Source organism: Eleginops maclovinus, chromosome 16 (assembly GCF_036324505.1).
Source record: "Eleginops maclovinus isolate JMC-PN-2008 ecotype Puerto Natales chromosome 16, JC_Emac_rtc_rv5, whole genome shotgun sequence".
Lineage (NCBI taxonomy): Eukaryota > Metazoa > Chordata > Actinopteri > Perciformes > Eleginopidae > Eleginops > Eleginops maclovinus.
The window spans coordinates 9,796,383-9,813,212 of record NC_086364.1 but is presented as its reverse complement, the minus strand read 5'-3'; the positions used below and the strand labels follow the sequence as shown (position 1 = coordinate 9,813,212).

Here is a 16,830-nt window from a genome sequence, read left to right as displayed (position 1 = left end):
AACCAAGTGTTCCATGTTAAGAACTAAAATAGCAGCCAATCAAACATTTGCAGTTGCAACATTAAAGCTTTTTAGCAAAGCTTAGTACTTAGCCACCTCTCAGGGACATGTTGTGCACAGTCCTTATTTTTCTACTTTTCATATTCAATTAAATTGTCCTTGTTTAGGTTCACAGCAGATTCACAGCTTTTGAAGGGAAAAGGAGGCACAAGGATATGTGGTAATCATGGCTACTTGTTTTACTTCTCAAAGTTAGCAGTCAGTTAAATGTACATTATCAAAAAAGGCCCACTTTTTCACTTCCTCAATCTCCAGATAACATACAAAAAAGGACAAACAAGGACATAATAAAGCTGCACATTTGTACCATATACAATAATAAAATACGCAATGCTACATTAAGTGGTTAAAAATACAAAGGGGAAAAGTATATTGATTTTTTAAAAAACATCTTTAAAGAAAATACAATGTTATTTTTTCTTAACTAGCCAAGAATTTTAGTAGAAAGTGCATTCTATATCACAAAGAAAGGAGGAGGAGAAGCTTTCAGTAAACTGAAAGACAAAACTGAAAAACAAAAACAAAACCTTACAGAACAAAGTATTTCAGACACAGCTAGGAGGGGCTAGTGTAAAGTTGCCAACGCAGGAAAAACCACTTTCAATTTGAGAGGTCCATTTTGGAACAAGAGTGTATTACTGTAAAATAACAGGAAAGGAAATGTATGCCCATACTTAAAGACATGTCCTTCATTTGCTATGGTAACTTCTACACTAACCGCCTCCAAGCGGGATTTTCCTCCTTTCCTTGCCTAAAAACATCCACTCAAAATGATCACCTCCACCCTTTCCCATGCAGCCACAACTGCACTCGGTTCCACAATGCATTGTCAGTCCCTCCCTTCCCTGCGCCTCACCCACGCAGCAGTAAAGTGCAGAGAATACACACAAATGAAAAGGCTTAAAAAAAAAAGAATAAAGACAAAGATCCATACTGCAAAAGTGCTCGAGCACAGCAGTGAATCCGAGAGGACATCATGATAATATGCAAATAACGCAGCCGTGTTGTGACCCACTGAAATGGCAGGATAATTGCAGGTCTTAAATCCAAAAAGGGGGACATACCAAACTACGGAGCATGTTCAATGTACTGCTATTGTCCATCTCAGGACCCCCAAATACACATCATGTATTAGGGCAAACTGTTTAAAAGAAGCTTTTGGTAGAAGAGCACTGGACACACACACACACACACACACACACACACACACACACACACACACACACACACACACACACACACACACACACACACACACACACACACACACACACACACACACACACACACACACACACACACACACACACACACACACACACACACACACACACACACACACACACACACAGAAGGGCTAAAAAAAACACCACGCATCTCAAATTCCTGCCAAATACTTCCAGCCATTTATGCTTATTTTTAAACATGTAACATTCACACCATCGGCTATCACGTTACTTATTGTGATGCTGTATGCTGACTTGGTCACATGAATGCTTATCTATACAAGAACTCAATAGACATTGTATGAGCACTGCTGTTTATCCTGACATTTCCCATCATGTGCTAACCGTATCTACACTGCAGAACAGTTCAATAGCTTAAAACTGAGCGAATTAAAAGAGATCCCTAGAAAAACTAAATACCAATGCCTTATCAGCCATCATTCTGCGTAGGCAACATTCAACAGGTTTAGACACGGGTTTGCCTGTGTGGATCAAAGCTTATCAGTAAGAGAAGGAAAACTTTAAAAAAAACAACAACTTTACATTACGACACACCCCACACCAAACCGTGGAATATAGGCTGAGCGGAATATGCATAATTGCCTGTTAAGAACTGTGATGAAAAAAGGTCCCAGGTGTTTATACTGTGTGTGTGTGTGTGTGTGTGTGTGTGTGTGTGTGTGTGTGTGTGAAAAGACCTTTCACATGGTAACCCGTATCATTTCGACAGCAGCGGAGGGAAGTGGGGTAAATCCTGATGGGGCCATGTGTCTGGCCCCTCACAGTGGCAGTATTTGACAGTCATCCATTATCTGAAAGCCTCTGTTGACCAACAGAGCTCAAAGCTGAGGTTTCACTGAACACAGCAAGTTTATCAGTGACCAAACTATGGTCTTTGTGTTTTGGGTGTGTGCTTGAGTAAGTGTGAGGGTGTGTATCCTGCATAAATTGAGTTTCTCAATCACAAAATATCCAGTCAAACGTAAAATCTGTTATATAAAAGCAGGGCTGACACAATACGTGGTTATTTTGTCATATGACACTTCTCAAAAATCAAACGGAAAAGCGAAATTAAAAAAAAATATTTTGTGTATATAGGAATGGAAAGCACCATTTAACCATGATGTGAGTCTCAGTCTTAAGTCTACATTTAACAACACCTCTGTCCCCTACAAATAGTCCTCCCCTCTAACTGTGACCTATGGCACTGCACGTCGCTCTGCTGCTGATACCACTCTGACAGAAAGCCTTAGGACAGAGAGAAGCTCAGGTAGAACAACATTCAAACATTTCTGTGGGGTGAGGCTCTACAGTTTAACTATTGCCCCTTTTCCACTAAACCGGATCCGCTTCAAGATCCAATCTTTTGCTTTTCGGTTGCTTTTCTGGTTCTAGCCTGTAGCACCCCTTGTGTTTCCACCGCTCAGAGGCCGGGTGGAGCTAAAGTGGAGCTGCGTCATTGCCTCATCGTTTGCGTCATGACGTAACGGTTTACGTGCCCTCTTATGACTGATTCATATTCACTGTCTGACTGTCACAAGCAGCTGATGCATAGCCCCTCTCCTCATAAGTGAATGTGTTTCAGTCTGAATTGAAGCGGTTTGGCATTCAACGCTATTATGAAAGTGTCTCTGGCATAAGACAGGTGATGTTAGCATAGCAAGCGAGGCTACTCTGACGATCTCGACTACTCTGCTATCCTATTGTGGCAGAAGCTGTTTTTGTACAGGCTTATTTTACCGGCGTAGTTTTCGTTATGATTTTACTTCTGATGGCAACCTGTGTAGCCCGTGTATCGATTCCATCCGATAGCTGCAATAATACAAAACAACAGGAGAACGTCTGCCTGCTCTTCACAATGACCAATAACACTGAACGGATGGTGATTAAAGTAGGGTAACATAAACAGCATCAAACTAATCCTGGTTAGTGTTGCCTGACTTTATAAAGTGTGTTTTTTATAAGTGTGTGCTCGCGTTCTAGTCACTTTGCTCAGCGCTACTGCTTGTTACATGTTGTACTCGCCATGAACGCTTATTGCTCAGGTTAATCTCCCCCCTCCGAAGTAAGCTTGACGTTTTGGTTCGTATTGGATCTTGGATCTTGCCGGGCAGCCGAGTGGGGCCAGAGAGATCCGGTTTTTCGGCGCTTAAAGTCGGCACCGCTGCGGTGGAAACACGAAAAACCAGATCTTTATCGGCTCCAGCTCCGGCTCCGGGTTGGTGGAAAAGCGGCATAAGAGAACAGCTTTAGTATTGCTATGGGGAGGAAGTGCAGACAGTCAATGTGCGAAGTCATCTTGACACAAAGAGAAAAGTTCCATGACACTGATCCTTGTAGATCCATGAAGCACAGGCAATACATACGTTGAGCTCTATCAGTAGCTTCTGATAAAAAGGAGATACTTTACACCCACCGTCGCACGGATTAAGAACAAATGTAAGAGGTTGTGAAATATTAGTCAGTGGACCGAGGTCTTTAAGTAGCTGTTGTACTTAAATAATACGTGGAGTGGGGATGTGCATGGTTGAATATTGATTTATTTAAACCCGTTTGAGAGAAGCACCCTTTCATCAGGGGGAAACTGAGAGACTGAGGCAGGACGAAGTGAAGCGGAGGAGCAAGGCGTGGTTTGGTGGGGGCCCGCAGAGTTTAAGCACAGTTCAGTGGTGCTGCGGGGCTCCAGGACCCTTCTCAGGGGGAGCCATGTGGTGCAGGTAGCTGCTGTCTTCATGCCCACAGTGGTTCAAGGGCTCACTCTTGAAAAGGGCCGGGGGTGGGGGCAGGTGTGTGACTGGGGGCACGGCCAAATGGTGGTGGGGGTGAGGCGGGACATGTTGGGGTGTGTTTGAGAGGTGTTGCTGGGTTGTGGGAGGGTGAGGATGTTGGTGAGAGGGGTTTGAGTGGATCTGTACGTGGGAGAACGTGTGTCCCAAAGGGCCTCGTGGAGGCATGGGTCCTCCTGTCGGGCTGAGGCCCAGGGGTGCTGAAGTGGTGGCCGGGGGTGCAGCCGAGGGACTGGGACCAGAGATGGAGGAAGAGGAGGAGAAGGTGTTGGCGAAGATGCGGACAGGCACGGGTGGGCCGCTGGTCTGCAGGACCACGGGGCTGGTGACCCGGAAACACTTCTCTTTGTGAGCTTTGAGCATGTTGGAGAAGCGGAAGCGCTGACCGCACACCTCGCAGGGGTACGGCTTCTCCCCGGTGTGGGTGCGGCGGTGGCGCTTCATGTTGGGCCGGCTGGTGAAGCTCTTCCCACAGATCTCACAGATGAAAGGCTTCTCGCCTGCACAGATCGAGAAAGCAAAAGACAGATAATGTATGATCGGTTAAAAGATAAGAACTACCACAAGAAAAGAAACACACATCAGAGACAAACGGTTACTGAATACCAGCTCACTCATTAAAGCCCTGTGTATCTTTTTTGCCTTTAAATGTTTCTTTCTACAAAGAGCGACAGTTTTCTTTTTAAAAATGTTAATAACTTGGCATCTTGAATTGAGGGTCTTTGCCATCTACCCACCCACTCTGCAGGAAGCTATTACAATTCACACTTTGAGGAGTGTAGATGTGAAAGTGGATAACCGCAGCTACGTTGGAATGCCGTTGTCATTAACCTCCCTCCATGGAGCTTCTGAATGTGCCTGCTACCGCCCACACAGCCATCTATTAACAGGCTGCTGAAGGGCTCTCTAAAAGCCTTTTCTCTACTGGCATGTGTAAAGCTCCTCCAAACAAACTGAACATCAAAAGGTGACAGCTAATGTGCTAGTCTTCTGTTACATTATGCTCAGAAGAAATCATGAAAGATCTGCGTGCAGGGAGCCAAACTTTGGACGTTTGTTTAACATGTGCCGCCTATTACAGGGCATGGCTGGGTGTGTCTCCTTCTGCAGGCTAAATTGGTTGGTAGAGGCAGGGAGAGGAGAGGGTATCGTAATTACACCTCGCAAATAGAACCGTAGGGGCCAACGCAGAGCAGTGTGTCCGCCCACGACAGGCACGGCTGAGGGAAAAAAACAGTGAAAGACGAACAGACTGAACTGCTCAGTTTGGTCTGAGAAATAGCAGTGCAGCAGGGACAGAAAACCAGAGGGATGGAATACAGCATGTGTCTGGGTAGTCATTATAAGCCCCAATATATGCAATGCTGGTCTTTGATGTAAAACATCCCTCTCATTACAAAAACTGGGCGAAGTCTCCCGGCTCTCACCGCTATAATGTTCATCTTGGAAACATCCCATGTCTTTCCTTTTTAAGAAAGTGTACCGTAACTGGCTGACTGCGTAAACCCAGGAACATTGTTGTTCTTTAGCAATGTTTTTTATCTTTAGACAGTTTAGAATTTAAAAGCGTCTGTATTTCATTTGAAAAATTCGAAATAAAATTGTAACCCCTGACGTTCCAAAAGCTATGACCACAACTTCACATTCATCTTTTTGTTGTATTAATTAACTGCTGCACGACTGTGTGATATATTTAGATAGCGCTGATGCTGGGAGGGAGACGTGCAGAGATGGAGAGAAGACTGAAGTCGGCAGGGCGAGACTCAGCTGGGTGTTTATTTTGCCATTTAACCAGTAGAAAATTCAAGCACTTCGTGGAACATTTTTCTTACACCCAATTGTCTGTTTGAACACTGCTTTTTTAGACTGGAAAGTCAGCTGCATAACTTTAAATGTTTACAAGAAAGTACATTCCCAAGTCTGTAATGGTGAAAGCCAGGGCTTACTTATACTGGAGAAACCATCCTTATAGTTTCTTGGTCATTTGAAATGACCTGGAGCAGTTAATTCTTAATGGGGGAATAGTAGCATAGGAAATATGCTTCTTTCTTCTTCTTCTTTACAGAGGTTATGTTCATAGTTAACAAAAAAGCCTTTTTTTTCTGCAGTCTAAAATGGCTTTGAAACGAGAAGCATGTTCCTGTCAAAACCTTGGCCAAGTTATCTCCCTACAGAAAGTTCCTGGTGTTTAAAAGGGGCAGCAACAATAGACTCTCAGTTCAGCGGCATAATGCTGCTGAGACGATGGCTGTACAATTTCTCACCTGTGTGTGTTTTCATGTGCTCATCAAAATACTGTTTCATGTTGAAGTCTTTGCCGCACCACTGGCACATGAACTGCTTGTGTCCGATGTGGATGCTCATGTGGGAGCGTAGCTGGTACTTGTATTGGAACCGCTCGTCACAGTTCTGCAGCAGAGACAACAGAAGCATTCCGATAACACACCACGTCAGCGGACAGGCACGCACACAAAAACACTCACACATGTAGACGCATAGAGACATAACCTACACTACGGTCAACACCTTCCACATAAACAGCCTTCTACATTTCCTAACTTGTTAGTCTGGTGAGAAAAGAAAGGAACACTTATAAATCGGACACAACAAAAACCAAACAGATAATATGCAAGATACATTTCTGCCACAAAAAATAAATATATATGTGTGGAGCCGCAAATCATATTTGATAACACAGATTACAAAGTTATACATTTGTATATATACAAAATAAATAGTTTGTTGCATTTATTTAAAAAATGACATTAAAGAAACCTGTTTTGTCAATTTGTAAGATATTTGTTTTTCTATTTTTGACAAAAAACAACAACAGAAAACATTAAACGGTCGTGAAGAGGAGAACAAAATACACTGGCATGTGTAGGCAGTCTTCTTTGGAAATGTTTATTTTTATTGTATTCTCTAAACTACTGACAACAATTCTCTGTGTTGGAATTCAACAAACACTGGAATGGCTGATAAAGATTTAAGAAACATGTGGAGTGGTCTCATTTTTTCCGGAGCTGTACATTTGCTCTGCTAAGCTTTCCAGAGCAGCTCCGAAACCTTATATTTTTAGGGATTTATGCATGATTCGTTTACCGACGTTGGGACATTAACGTAGGAGGATGTGAGGCAGAGCCTATTTTATTTGATGACATGTTTAAAAGTTTTTTAAAATGTATTTGTGTCACAGTATCACCTGGAACTAGCGGGGCAGCCTTACAGGGGTTTGTAGTTCTCATATGACACTCCAGCTTAAGACCACAATGAAGAACGGCCTATACATTACATACAGCCTAATAAGTATGTTACAGCAGAAGATAATTTCTAACATTCAATTAGAGCAGCTCCACCCATACACACATGTTCCCTGTGGAGTACGTGTTGAAGTGGTGAGACATTAAAGGCTTGGGTGGGAGTAAACCAGCCCCTGTAGACATCCTATGAAACCAGGACTAACGACAGGAATAGGAAATCTACGGCCCGACCCCTGGAGACACAATGTGACTAAATGCATCCATAAGAGGAATGAACATTTAGTTCACCAATGATCTTTTTCTCCAGTTAATTGGTGAACACGGCATGTAATATTTGACTGGTTTAGAAGTCTCTGTATACATTTAGATGATAAAGCCTTCCGATGAATGCTCATGAGTGTGTGCTAATGAAAAACAATATTTACTGCATACCACCAGTCAACTTTATATTGGTTCCTGTATCTTTCCAAGCAGGAGACTTAATTCAGCTATTATTGCATGGAAGATAATTAATTATTAAACTGTGGAATTTAGGTTGCTTAAAAGAAAAGCGTAAAGTTAAAAATGTATCTTCTGTCATGTGAATGACACTTCAATTGGAAACACAAAAACTCAAAAGCAGCAGCATGTGAACGGATCACAGAAAGAGTAGACCAATATTCCAGCAAGCCCCGTGGATCCAAGAGCATATTTTGAAAGAAAAAAAAAAAAACCTGTTCGTGATCACGATGGACAATTTGCATACACAATTCGTCCGCCATAGGTTTAACAGATACGACCCTGTGCATCACAAGTTGTCACTCTGAAATAAGATGAATTATAAGAAGCTCTGACTCATGTGAATAAAGGACGTCGTGTCTGAACAGGGACACAATGCATCTTACCTCACAACGGAAGGGCTTTTCTCCAGAATGCTGGAGTGAGTGAACTTTTAAAGACATGCTGCGTTTGAACGACTTCCCACACGTCTCACAGGTAAATGGCATGTCCTTAGTGTGAGCTGGGATGGGAGAAGAGGTGGATGCAAATGAGAACAAGAGTGGCAAAGAAAACTAAGGCAACTGCAGACACCTGATCAGGTAATATATCAAGATTACAAATTAGAAAGCTTCGATGAATAAAGAACACTTCTATCTTATTGACTGAATGAAAGTCTATCTAATGATTTTACATATATAAATGTTTAAGCTGTGGTTTAAAACACACTGACCAGAGTGAACTCTCTATCGTGGGGATGCAGCACGATAGGAACTGTGAATAAAGGCCCTTACTTACCAACCATGTGCTTACGGACGTGAGCCATAGTGTAGAACTTCTTCTCACAGATTTCACATGAGAACTTTTTTTCAGCATAGCCGTGCACAATCTTTATGTGCTCATGCAGTGACCACAGCTTCTTAAAAGACTTGTTGCAGGAGACACACTAAAAAGGACACAAAAAAAGTAGAGAAAACATTAAGATTTGGTTGCTGATAAATATCATGAAAACCTGCAGCTGCCAGATTGTTGTTATTCGCCCAAACGGTTTCATTATGCTCTAGCTCCCTCTGCTGGGGACATCACAGCAGGATTACTTTCTGAAATCCCTCTGAAGAGATGAAGTAGCTTAGATGCCATTTCGGGAAGAAAAACAAAGGTCAGTGTGTTTCATTAATGATTATTCGGCTTGTGGATGTCATTCCGGATTAAATCGAATAAACTCAAATATTTACTCCACCTAAACAGGTCATGTTGTGTTCTGTGAAACTGTTGAACAATGGTTGTGACAAGCGATGATCATAAAGCAAGAAATTGAATAAGTATAAAACAATTGTGTATCAGCTCTGAACATCTGCATTTCTGTCTTTTTTTTTTAACTGCACCAATCCTCTGGTTTTACGTAACAATTATCAGAAAATCCACATTGCTCTTTTCAGGCCGTTTCTAGGCTTTGGCTCTGTGTTACTGGCAGTATAATCTTCTTCTTTTTTTTTTTTTAAATCACTGCAGAGAAACATCCCCACTGCAAAACGCTGCCACAACCATATAAACACACCAACACCCAAGCAATGAATATGATGGCCAGACAGTTAAATGATTGTCTCATCAAATCAAAGAGATCTACACTGTATCTCTCAAATACCTTCTGGCAAAACACTTGCAAAGTTATCATGTGAGCTGTTCCCCTCCAACAGTGTCTTTCCCCTTTCTGCTATTCTCCCATAGAACTTGTGCGGCACCAGAGAGGCAGTTGTGTACCGTCCCTCTCATTCATGGACCCTGGGGCTCTGGTGGCAGCCTCACTAGCACTTCTATTACCAACATTCAGTGTTTGAAGTGAGCCTGATCAAGACAGATTTATACTGTGCCATGATTTCTCTTCTTACCCGTTTTAAAAATAAGTTTACTGTACTCTGCAGGATATTTACACTTGTCTTCATAGTATACTCTTAACAAGGAAATGATTTAACCCCTTATACCATTAAATTAAATTAATTATAAGCAAACTTGTACATTCACATCTTGATATTGTTTGAGAAGAGGAAGTGTCCCAAACTAACTCGAGGTGCAAATGAAGTTAAGCAAAACAGGGAGCTAAATTAGGCTACTCACAAGAGTCCCTTGGGTATTAACATGCTAAATCACCACAAACTAAAATCAAACCCTCTTTAACAACTTCAATGACAGCATGCGATAGTAATTACTGTATCTAAATGTTTCCTTACCCCCCCCACACACACACACACACACACACACACACACACACACACACACACACACACACACACACACACACACACACACACACACACACACACACACACACACACACACACACACACACACACACACACACACACACACACACACACACACACACACACACACACACACACACACACACACAATACTAGTATAACAGGAAAGAACATGGTGAAGCCTGGATATGCACGTTTCTATCTTTCTAAGTAAAATAGGATTTTTAAAAGGAAGTTGACATATATATCTACAGATTATATAATATTGGAAGGAGGAATTTGCATTACCTGGATGTTCTTCTCACAGTCGGTTTGCTGGTGTAAGGCCAACTCACTCTCCAGGACAAACTTTTTGCCACATTTGTCGCAGATCTGCATTCGCCTGTGAGTGACATTCATGTGCTTCTCCAGGTACCAGCGCGTGTTAAACACTCTGGGGCACTTTTCACACGCCAGCATCTCCTTCTCCTCCACTTCAGCTTTCCCTCCCGTCGTTGTGGAACCAGCGGACGATGGGGCTGATCTGGCAGACCTGCGCTTGCTCTTTGGGGGGTCCATGTGCTTCCGCCTGCCCCTGGTGGTCATCCCAGCAGAGGTCATGCTCAGAGACGTTCTCAGGCTCTTCCTCCGGGGTTGGCTTGAAGCTCCTGTGCTGCTGGCGCATCGACGGGCCCGCTTTGACCTCCTCCTTCTACTCTCAATCTCATCTTCCTCATCGTCTTCCTCCTCTTCTTCATTGAGGCTGTCCTCCTCCTCTTCCTCATCTTCCTCCTCATCGTCGTCTTCCTCGTCGCTGCCGGCTTGCTCAGAGTCGTCTTCTGTGGTTCCAATTTTGTTGTCTCCTTTGGATACGTGAAGAGTCTGGTTGTTCAGGTTAACCTCGACAATGATCTGCTCCCGCTTGAAGCCCTCATCTTCCCCCTCCTCATCCTCTTCTTCCTCGTCTTCGTCTTCATCATCATCTTCAGTGTCATCAGAGGTGACGTCGTTACCAGCCTGGGACCCCGCCTCCTGCCCTTCTCCACCCTCTCTGAAGTACTGCTGATGCTGCTGTGAGGTTAGATGAGTGGGCAACTGACCAATGTTCTGATCTGCAATCGAGGCCTTGGCTGCCATTTTATTGTCCACTAACACAGAATACGGCTTACCTCCAACCTCTCTCTTATAAAGCTTGCCCGTCAGGTCCAGATCTGGGTTAGAGGAGTGGAAATAGGACTGGGACACTGGCGCCCTGCGTCCTTCCTCCTGTGACATCCCGCCAAGGGTAGGTACAGAAAGCTCTTCCTTGAGGCTGTTGCAGGATTTCATGAAGAGGAATTGGAGGGATGGGGTTGGTGGGAGCGCGGGGCAATGGAAAAGGTTGACTAGCCTTCTCTACAAGGAGGGGCAGGGGACGCCACACCAATCCCCCACCCTCCTTCTACTGAAGAGACAGGAAGGAGGGGATGAGGCGACAGATAGTTAACCTGATTCAAAAAGAGCATCCATGTTGTTTAAGGTAGGAAATGCAGTCGGAGAGACATACAATCTGTTCTTGTTCCATATGCCTAGAAATCAAACTGCAAAATCAAAGGCTCTGTGTCTTTGATGCTGAACATTTGAAGGTAAACTCCTCTTGTTAGTATGTAAGGTGAAGGCAGATCATAGATTCAGTTTCTCAGAAGGCTGCTGCACCGCAGGGTGCCAGAGTCTTCAGGCTTCAGAGCTGGTAAATATGAGCTGAATGCCCGACATGGCACTGCTGTAAGGACGCCTGTGCATTGCTTGAAGAGCCATTCACAGTGCGCTTACCTATGAAATAACACAGAAGAAACATAGACCGATTAAGAAAAAAAAGTGCTTCCCATTCTGTTTTGTGTGTGAACTGAAATGACAGCCACATTATCAAATAAACACAGAGTTTCACATTTGCCCACAAATGTTTCAGTTTTGTGTGTAGGAGTCAAAAACCACCACCTACCGAAATGAATGAGAGTGGATTTAAATAGAAGAGAAATCTCAATGCTTCCCTACAAAATAAAATGCAGAGATTGTTTGCATTCTAGAGTTAAAAAACATTATAAATAAATAGATAGGGGCAATACAAACAAGTAGAGACTTTGCAAATAATAACACTATTAAAAATGTTCATACAACTTCCGCAATGACCTGGTCATCGTTGCATTTGATCAGATGCAAAAAAGAAAAACCAAAAAACCCATATCGATTGGCTTCTACTACACAGATGCATCCACTTTACTATAACTTGGTTCTTATACTAGGCCTAAATAAATGTTCCCATTCTAAAATATTACTTTATTATAATAATAGGATTAATATCCCCCAATTTACATAAATGATCAGAGCATTCTGCAAATAAATTAAAAGGATCCACAACAACTTAATTGCAAAGCATTGATTGAACAAAATAGTTTCTATTTTTCTAAGTAACTGTACACACCAACATGAACACACCTAGACTGTTTGAGAGCATAGTGTAACCGCAGCTCAGGAGCTGGTGTTGCAGATCACAGATGTACAACCACAGGAAACTCTATTTCAACTTTTCAATGAAGCGTAAGCACTGCACAGTTTGGAGCCTGCATTACAACTACTATGTTTATGCAGGTCAAAGAGGAAAAACAAAGTCTCTTAAATCAAATAAATTGTGCTATAATATCGTTGTGCTTTTGGTTAAGTTTTTAACATGGCTAGTTTTATAACTAAGCTAGTGTGCAACCGGCTGCTGGTTGGTTGACCTGAAACAACCTTACACCCTACCCTTCGAAAGTCACTAGAGTTGTTTGTTCACTTAAAAACCTCCCTGAGCAAGAGAGAAAACTAATTTCCTTTCCTGGGGACTGCAAACATGCTGCCCTCGGTGTGTTCACAAACATTTTATGTTGTATTGCTTTTAACAATAAACACTCTGTCTACAAAGAAAACATAAATAGCCATAAGGGACTTTCTTAATGAAACATCCCCCAACCGACACATAAAGATGACTCTGTTTTAGTTTTTAATTTACAGTCATGATTAACATGAATGGTTCGCGAGAGTGCCAGAAAAAGAAGAAAGAGGGAGCTGAAAAGGGATCATAACTGACAAAGAGCGTAGAGCTGAAATATGCCACAAAAGCAAAGATCATAAACCTCCTAATTTGAACAATTCTGATCAAAATGTGTTTTTCTGGAGCAATATTTGTCACCTAGAAAGTGTTGTTTCATTTGTGGTGGCTTACTATTACAACACCCACCAATAGCACATTATAAGAAATATTCAGCTCTTTGTACTCAATCTGAACAAATTAATTTTCAGTTTATTGTTATAATCTCCAGTAAACCCTGAACAGAAGCTCCTGTTCCTCCTGTCACTTCACTCATCTCACTAGATTGTAATGAAATGCAAGGACAAAGTCTGGCAAAAATGGAACTAAATGATGTTTTTCAAGCTTACTGGATATGTGAATATACGTTTCACCACTTTGGCATATATAAGACCAATATTGTATAATATGTCTATCGCACATACAGACACACCTGTCTTCCTGTGCATGCTGACTCTGATCCTTTCCGAGAATTGGGCAGGAGCTCCGAGAACATTTAGACCACAAGGGGAGGGCGAGCTCTGCACTGATAGAGCAACTCAACTCACATGGCTGTCTTAGACACAAAGCCAAATGCATTATCCTGCGCATGGATGACAGAGGAATATAAATTGCATGAAAACCCATTGCCTGAACCTGACTTAACATGCAGCTTGTCCCTTTCTCTTCTAATTCTTGTTGTTGAATGAAAACGAAAGCTCACTTAAGGATTTCATTTAAATATGCCACACACAATAAAAGTATAAAAAGTTCAAAAATCTCTGCTTAAAACTGTCCCAAGAGAACTGCACTTGTGCAAATAAACAGTCACACAGTGTGGTCATATAACCGATATAGAGTAATAATCCTTCCACAAGCTTATCATTTTCAATGAGTCATTTGCAAGTTTCACTCACAGCGAAATAATGCAGTCCTTTGATGTGGGAAGTAGCATCCTGTCTTCCAAATATCACTGGTAATTAGTCTACACAATCACGTTGTTGGATCAGAAGGTGAAACCTATAGTGATGATGATTATTTGTGACTGCCTTTATGTAGTTTGGACAGCTTTCAAAGATGAACTCTGCACCCAGTTGCAAAAAAGAGAAACGTGTATAAATAACTGTCTCTCTGACAGCCAATTTAAATAATCCAAAGCATAACTAATGCTCAGCAAATCCTGCCCATAAACCAAAGTTTATTCAACAATCACCAATTCATATTCATTTACTCAATCATGCTTCAGAGACATGCTGAAACCAATACTAATTTCATATAGGGTAAGCCACAAAGCCAGTCATATGCAGGATAGATGCTTCTGTGGCTTACGATTTGAATGACACAGGATGGGAGTTTTACTGAAAAAAGGCACTGTATAACATTTTAACCAACAGAATTAAACTGTGCATGCTAATGGTTGGCTTGTGACAGTAAAGCAGATGAGACCTCTGAAGCATTCCAAATGTGTCATGTTTACCTCCTATTATGCAGCATCGCTCCTCAAAGCCATGCTCCCACTAAAGTCTAGACTTTAATGAGCTTTCCCATTTGCAGCTTGTAGAGGACCGTGTGAAGGTTCACATTCCTCACTCTGTCCAAACTCATAAGACCTTAACCAGCTCACTGTGTGGTGCACTGCAGGGGTGCACCATGCCTCTGTAAGTATTTGGCCCTGAAGCCCATAATCGGTTCATAGAGCAGCAGCGTTTTTGTTCTGGTAAAACTCATCTGAGGTATTAAAGTAAAAGTGATGTTGTATTACCTAAGGCCAAGCTATCCCTTTTGAAGTTCTTTATTTTCATCACTGCACAGAGAGACACTGTCAGGCCTGACAGCGGACCACTGACATCTACAACTTGGATGTCTCTGTTATAACTAGGGGAAAGATAACAATGGGCAAATTCAATGTGGCTCTTTTGATTAAAACGTGTTTTTGTCTGTCAACATGAAATATGATAGAAATGCAAACGGGTGGATAAGATAAAACAAGCTCACTATTTCTGGCGAACAAGGTTACTAAAAACTGCGAAAAACTACATACGTTTGGCAAGTATGACGTAATATAGTGCAGCAGCTACTTTCTGGTTTTATTGCTGAATCTTGCTGAGGGGTATCTTTTAAGCTACAAATCTTAGAGGTAATGTGCGTACGATGCAAAGAAAGGGTTAAATCAAAAGGCAACATTATACACCGAACAGCAGTAACACTGTGCAGGCCTGGGCAACTTAGGCTACTTAGCTAGCTAGCAATACTCCATAGGTACTAACCTGCACACACATAAAAGCTAACTTGGCTACATTAGCTGAAGGTGCAGCCATTAGACATTTTGAGTGCAAGGAAAGGTTACTCCACCTCAACAACAATCATGTTAATATGCACAAGCTGTATGTATCATCTTATAGCTAGTATTTGCTAACATGCATTAGCTAACAACAGATACAAGACTTTCACTTTTTTGCCCCAAACCGCCCAGATTTTGGCTAGTTAGCTTAGAGCTAGCAATAACGTCAGATATTTAGCATTAACGTTACACTTAATTTCGCTTCTGCACTTTGAAGGGGAAAGTGTGACAGCTATCGGACCTATATGGAGCTGGATAAAGAAGCGATGTCATGCTTTGTTATCATTGTATCTTTCTTGTCGTGCAAAATGAAAAGCGACGCTTTGCTGACAAAACCCCGGCTGCTGTACGTTTCTGACAAACCCACTCAACTCGACACTGTCACAAAGTCAGTGCTAGCCCAGCTCACCGACATTTCAAACCGTAGCTGCGGCCAGCGGCTACCGGCAAACTAAGTATGCTTTCGCCTAGCAGCTGTCATACTTGCCATACATGTAAGTGCATACAATTAAGTTATATACAAACATTTTGTTGTCGGTTTGCTGGCTTACCTCCGTCGAGAGCGACCTCCCTCTTGCCTTCGTGCAATCAGAGTTGCACAGATTCAGGGTTGCACGCGCACTTCTCTCGTTCACTCTCTCTACATTTGCGGATGTGCATTAAGAGAAGCCAATCATCTTTTTGTCTGCAATTGTTTGAATTATTTGTTGATGTGCAGGCTGCGGAGGTACCTGCTAACCGGTGTCTTTAACCCCGCTACGTGGCCCGGCCAAGCTCTCGCGCGTACCACCGACGTCCCGCGCTCATCCCAGGCATTCAGGCCGCTGTCTGGGCAGGCGCGCGTCAGCGTGTCTGGGTCTCCCCTCCAAACCAGACAGGGGACGATGCGCGCACACGCGCTGAGCTGAAATCCTCGATTAAGGAAATAATGAGAAGACCCTGAGGACCGATTTATCCCCTCAAAGGAGAAAGTGTGAAGCGAAGTGTCATTCATTTATTCTAATATTACTGTAATCTCGTAATATTTTTTTAATACCGCACGAATTTAAGAGTTTGGTGTTTGGTCCTTACTTAAAAGTGTTTTCAGCGCGCCCAGGGCAATTACTTGCAGTATTTCACAAATGCCTCCATGGAGACTCCATAAATAACATTCACGATCATATACAGGATACGGTTTTATGAATCATTTATATGAAATACATTCAAAATGTAGTTATTTTATTCAAATTAACCATCTCTTCTTAAATATATTTGAGTAAACGAATATCCTTATATCACGGAATACGTTAAAGAACACCCTTATCAGTTGCATAGTTTTAAAGGTTGCAACTATAAACAGTGCAGCAACTTTTTAT

General features: G+C 42.3%; 1 protein-coding gene across 1 annotated transcript; it reads right to left on the bottom strand.

Moving 5' to 3' along the window:
• Positions 1-216: 216 nt before the first annotated feature.
• On the bottom strand, positions 217-16,277 carry znf652 (zinc finger protein 652). The gene is made up of 7 exons (XM_063903742.1): positions 16,207-16,277; positions 16,027-16,115; positions 10,359-11,861; positions 8,608-8,755; positions 8,217-8,332; positions 6,337-6,481; positions 217-4,572 (listed from the first exon to the last, which is right to left on the bottom strand). The coding sequence occupies exons 3-7, from the start codon at positions 11,376-11,378 to the stop codon at positions 3,950-3,952; spliced, it is 2,052 nt and encodes a 683-aa protein (XP_063759812.1). The 5' UTR covers positions 11,379-11,861; positions 16,027-16,115; positions 16,207-16,277; the 3' UTR covers positions 217-3,949.
• Between the last annotated feature and the right edge of the window lie 553 nt (positions 16,278-16,830).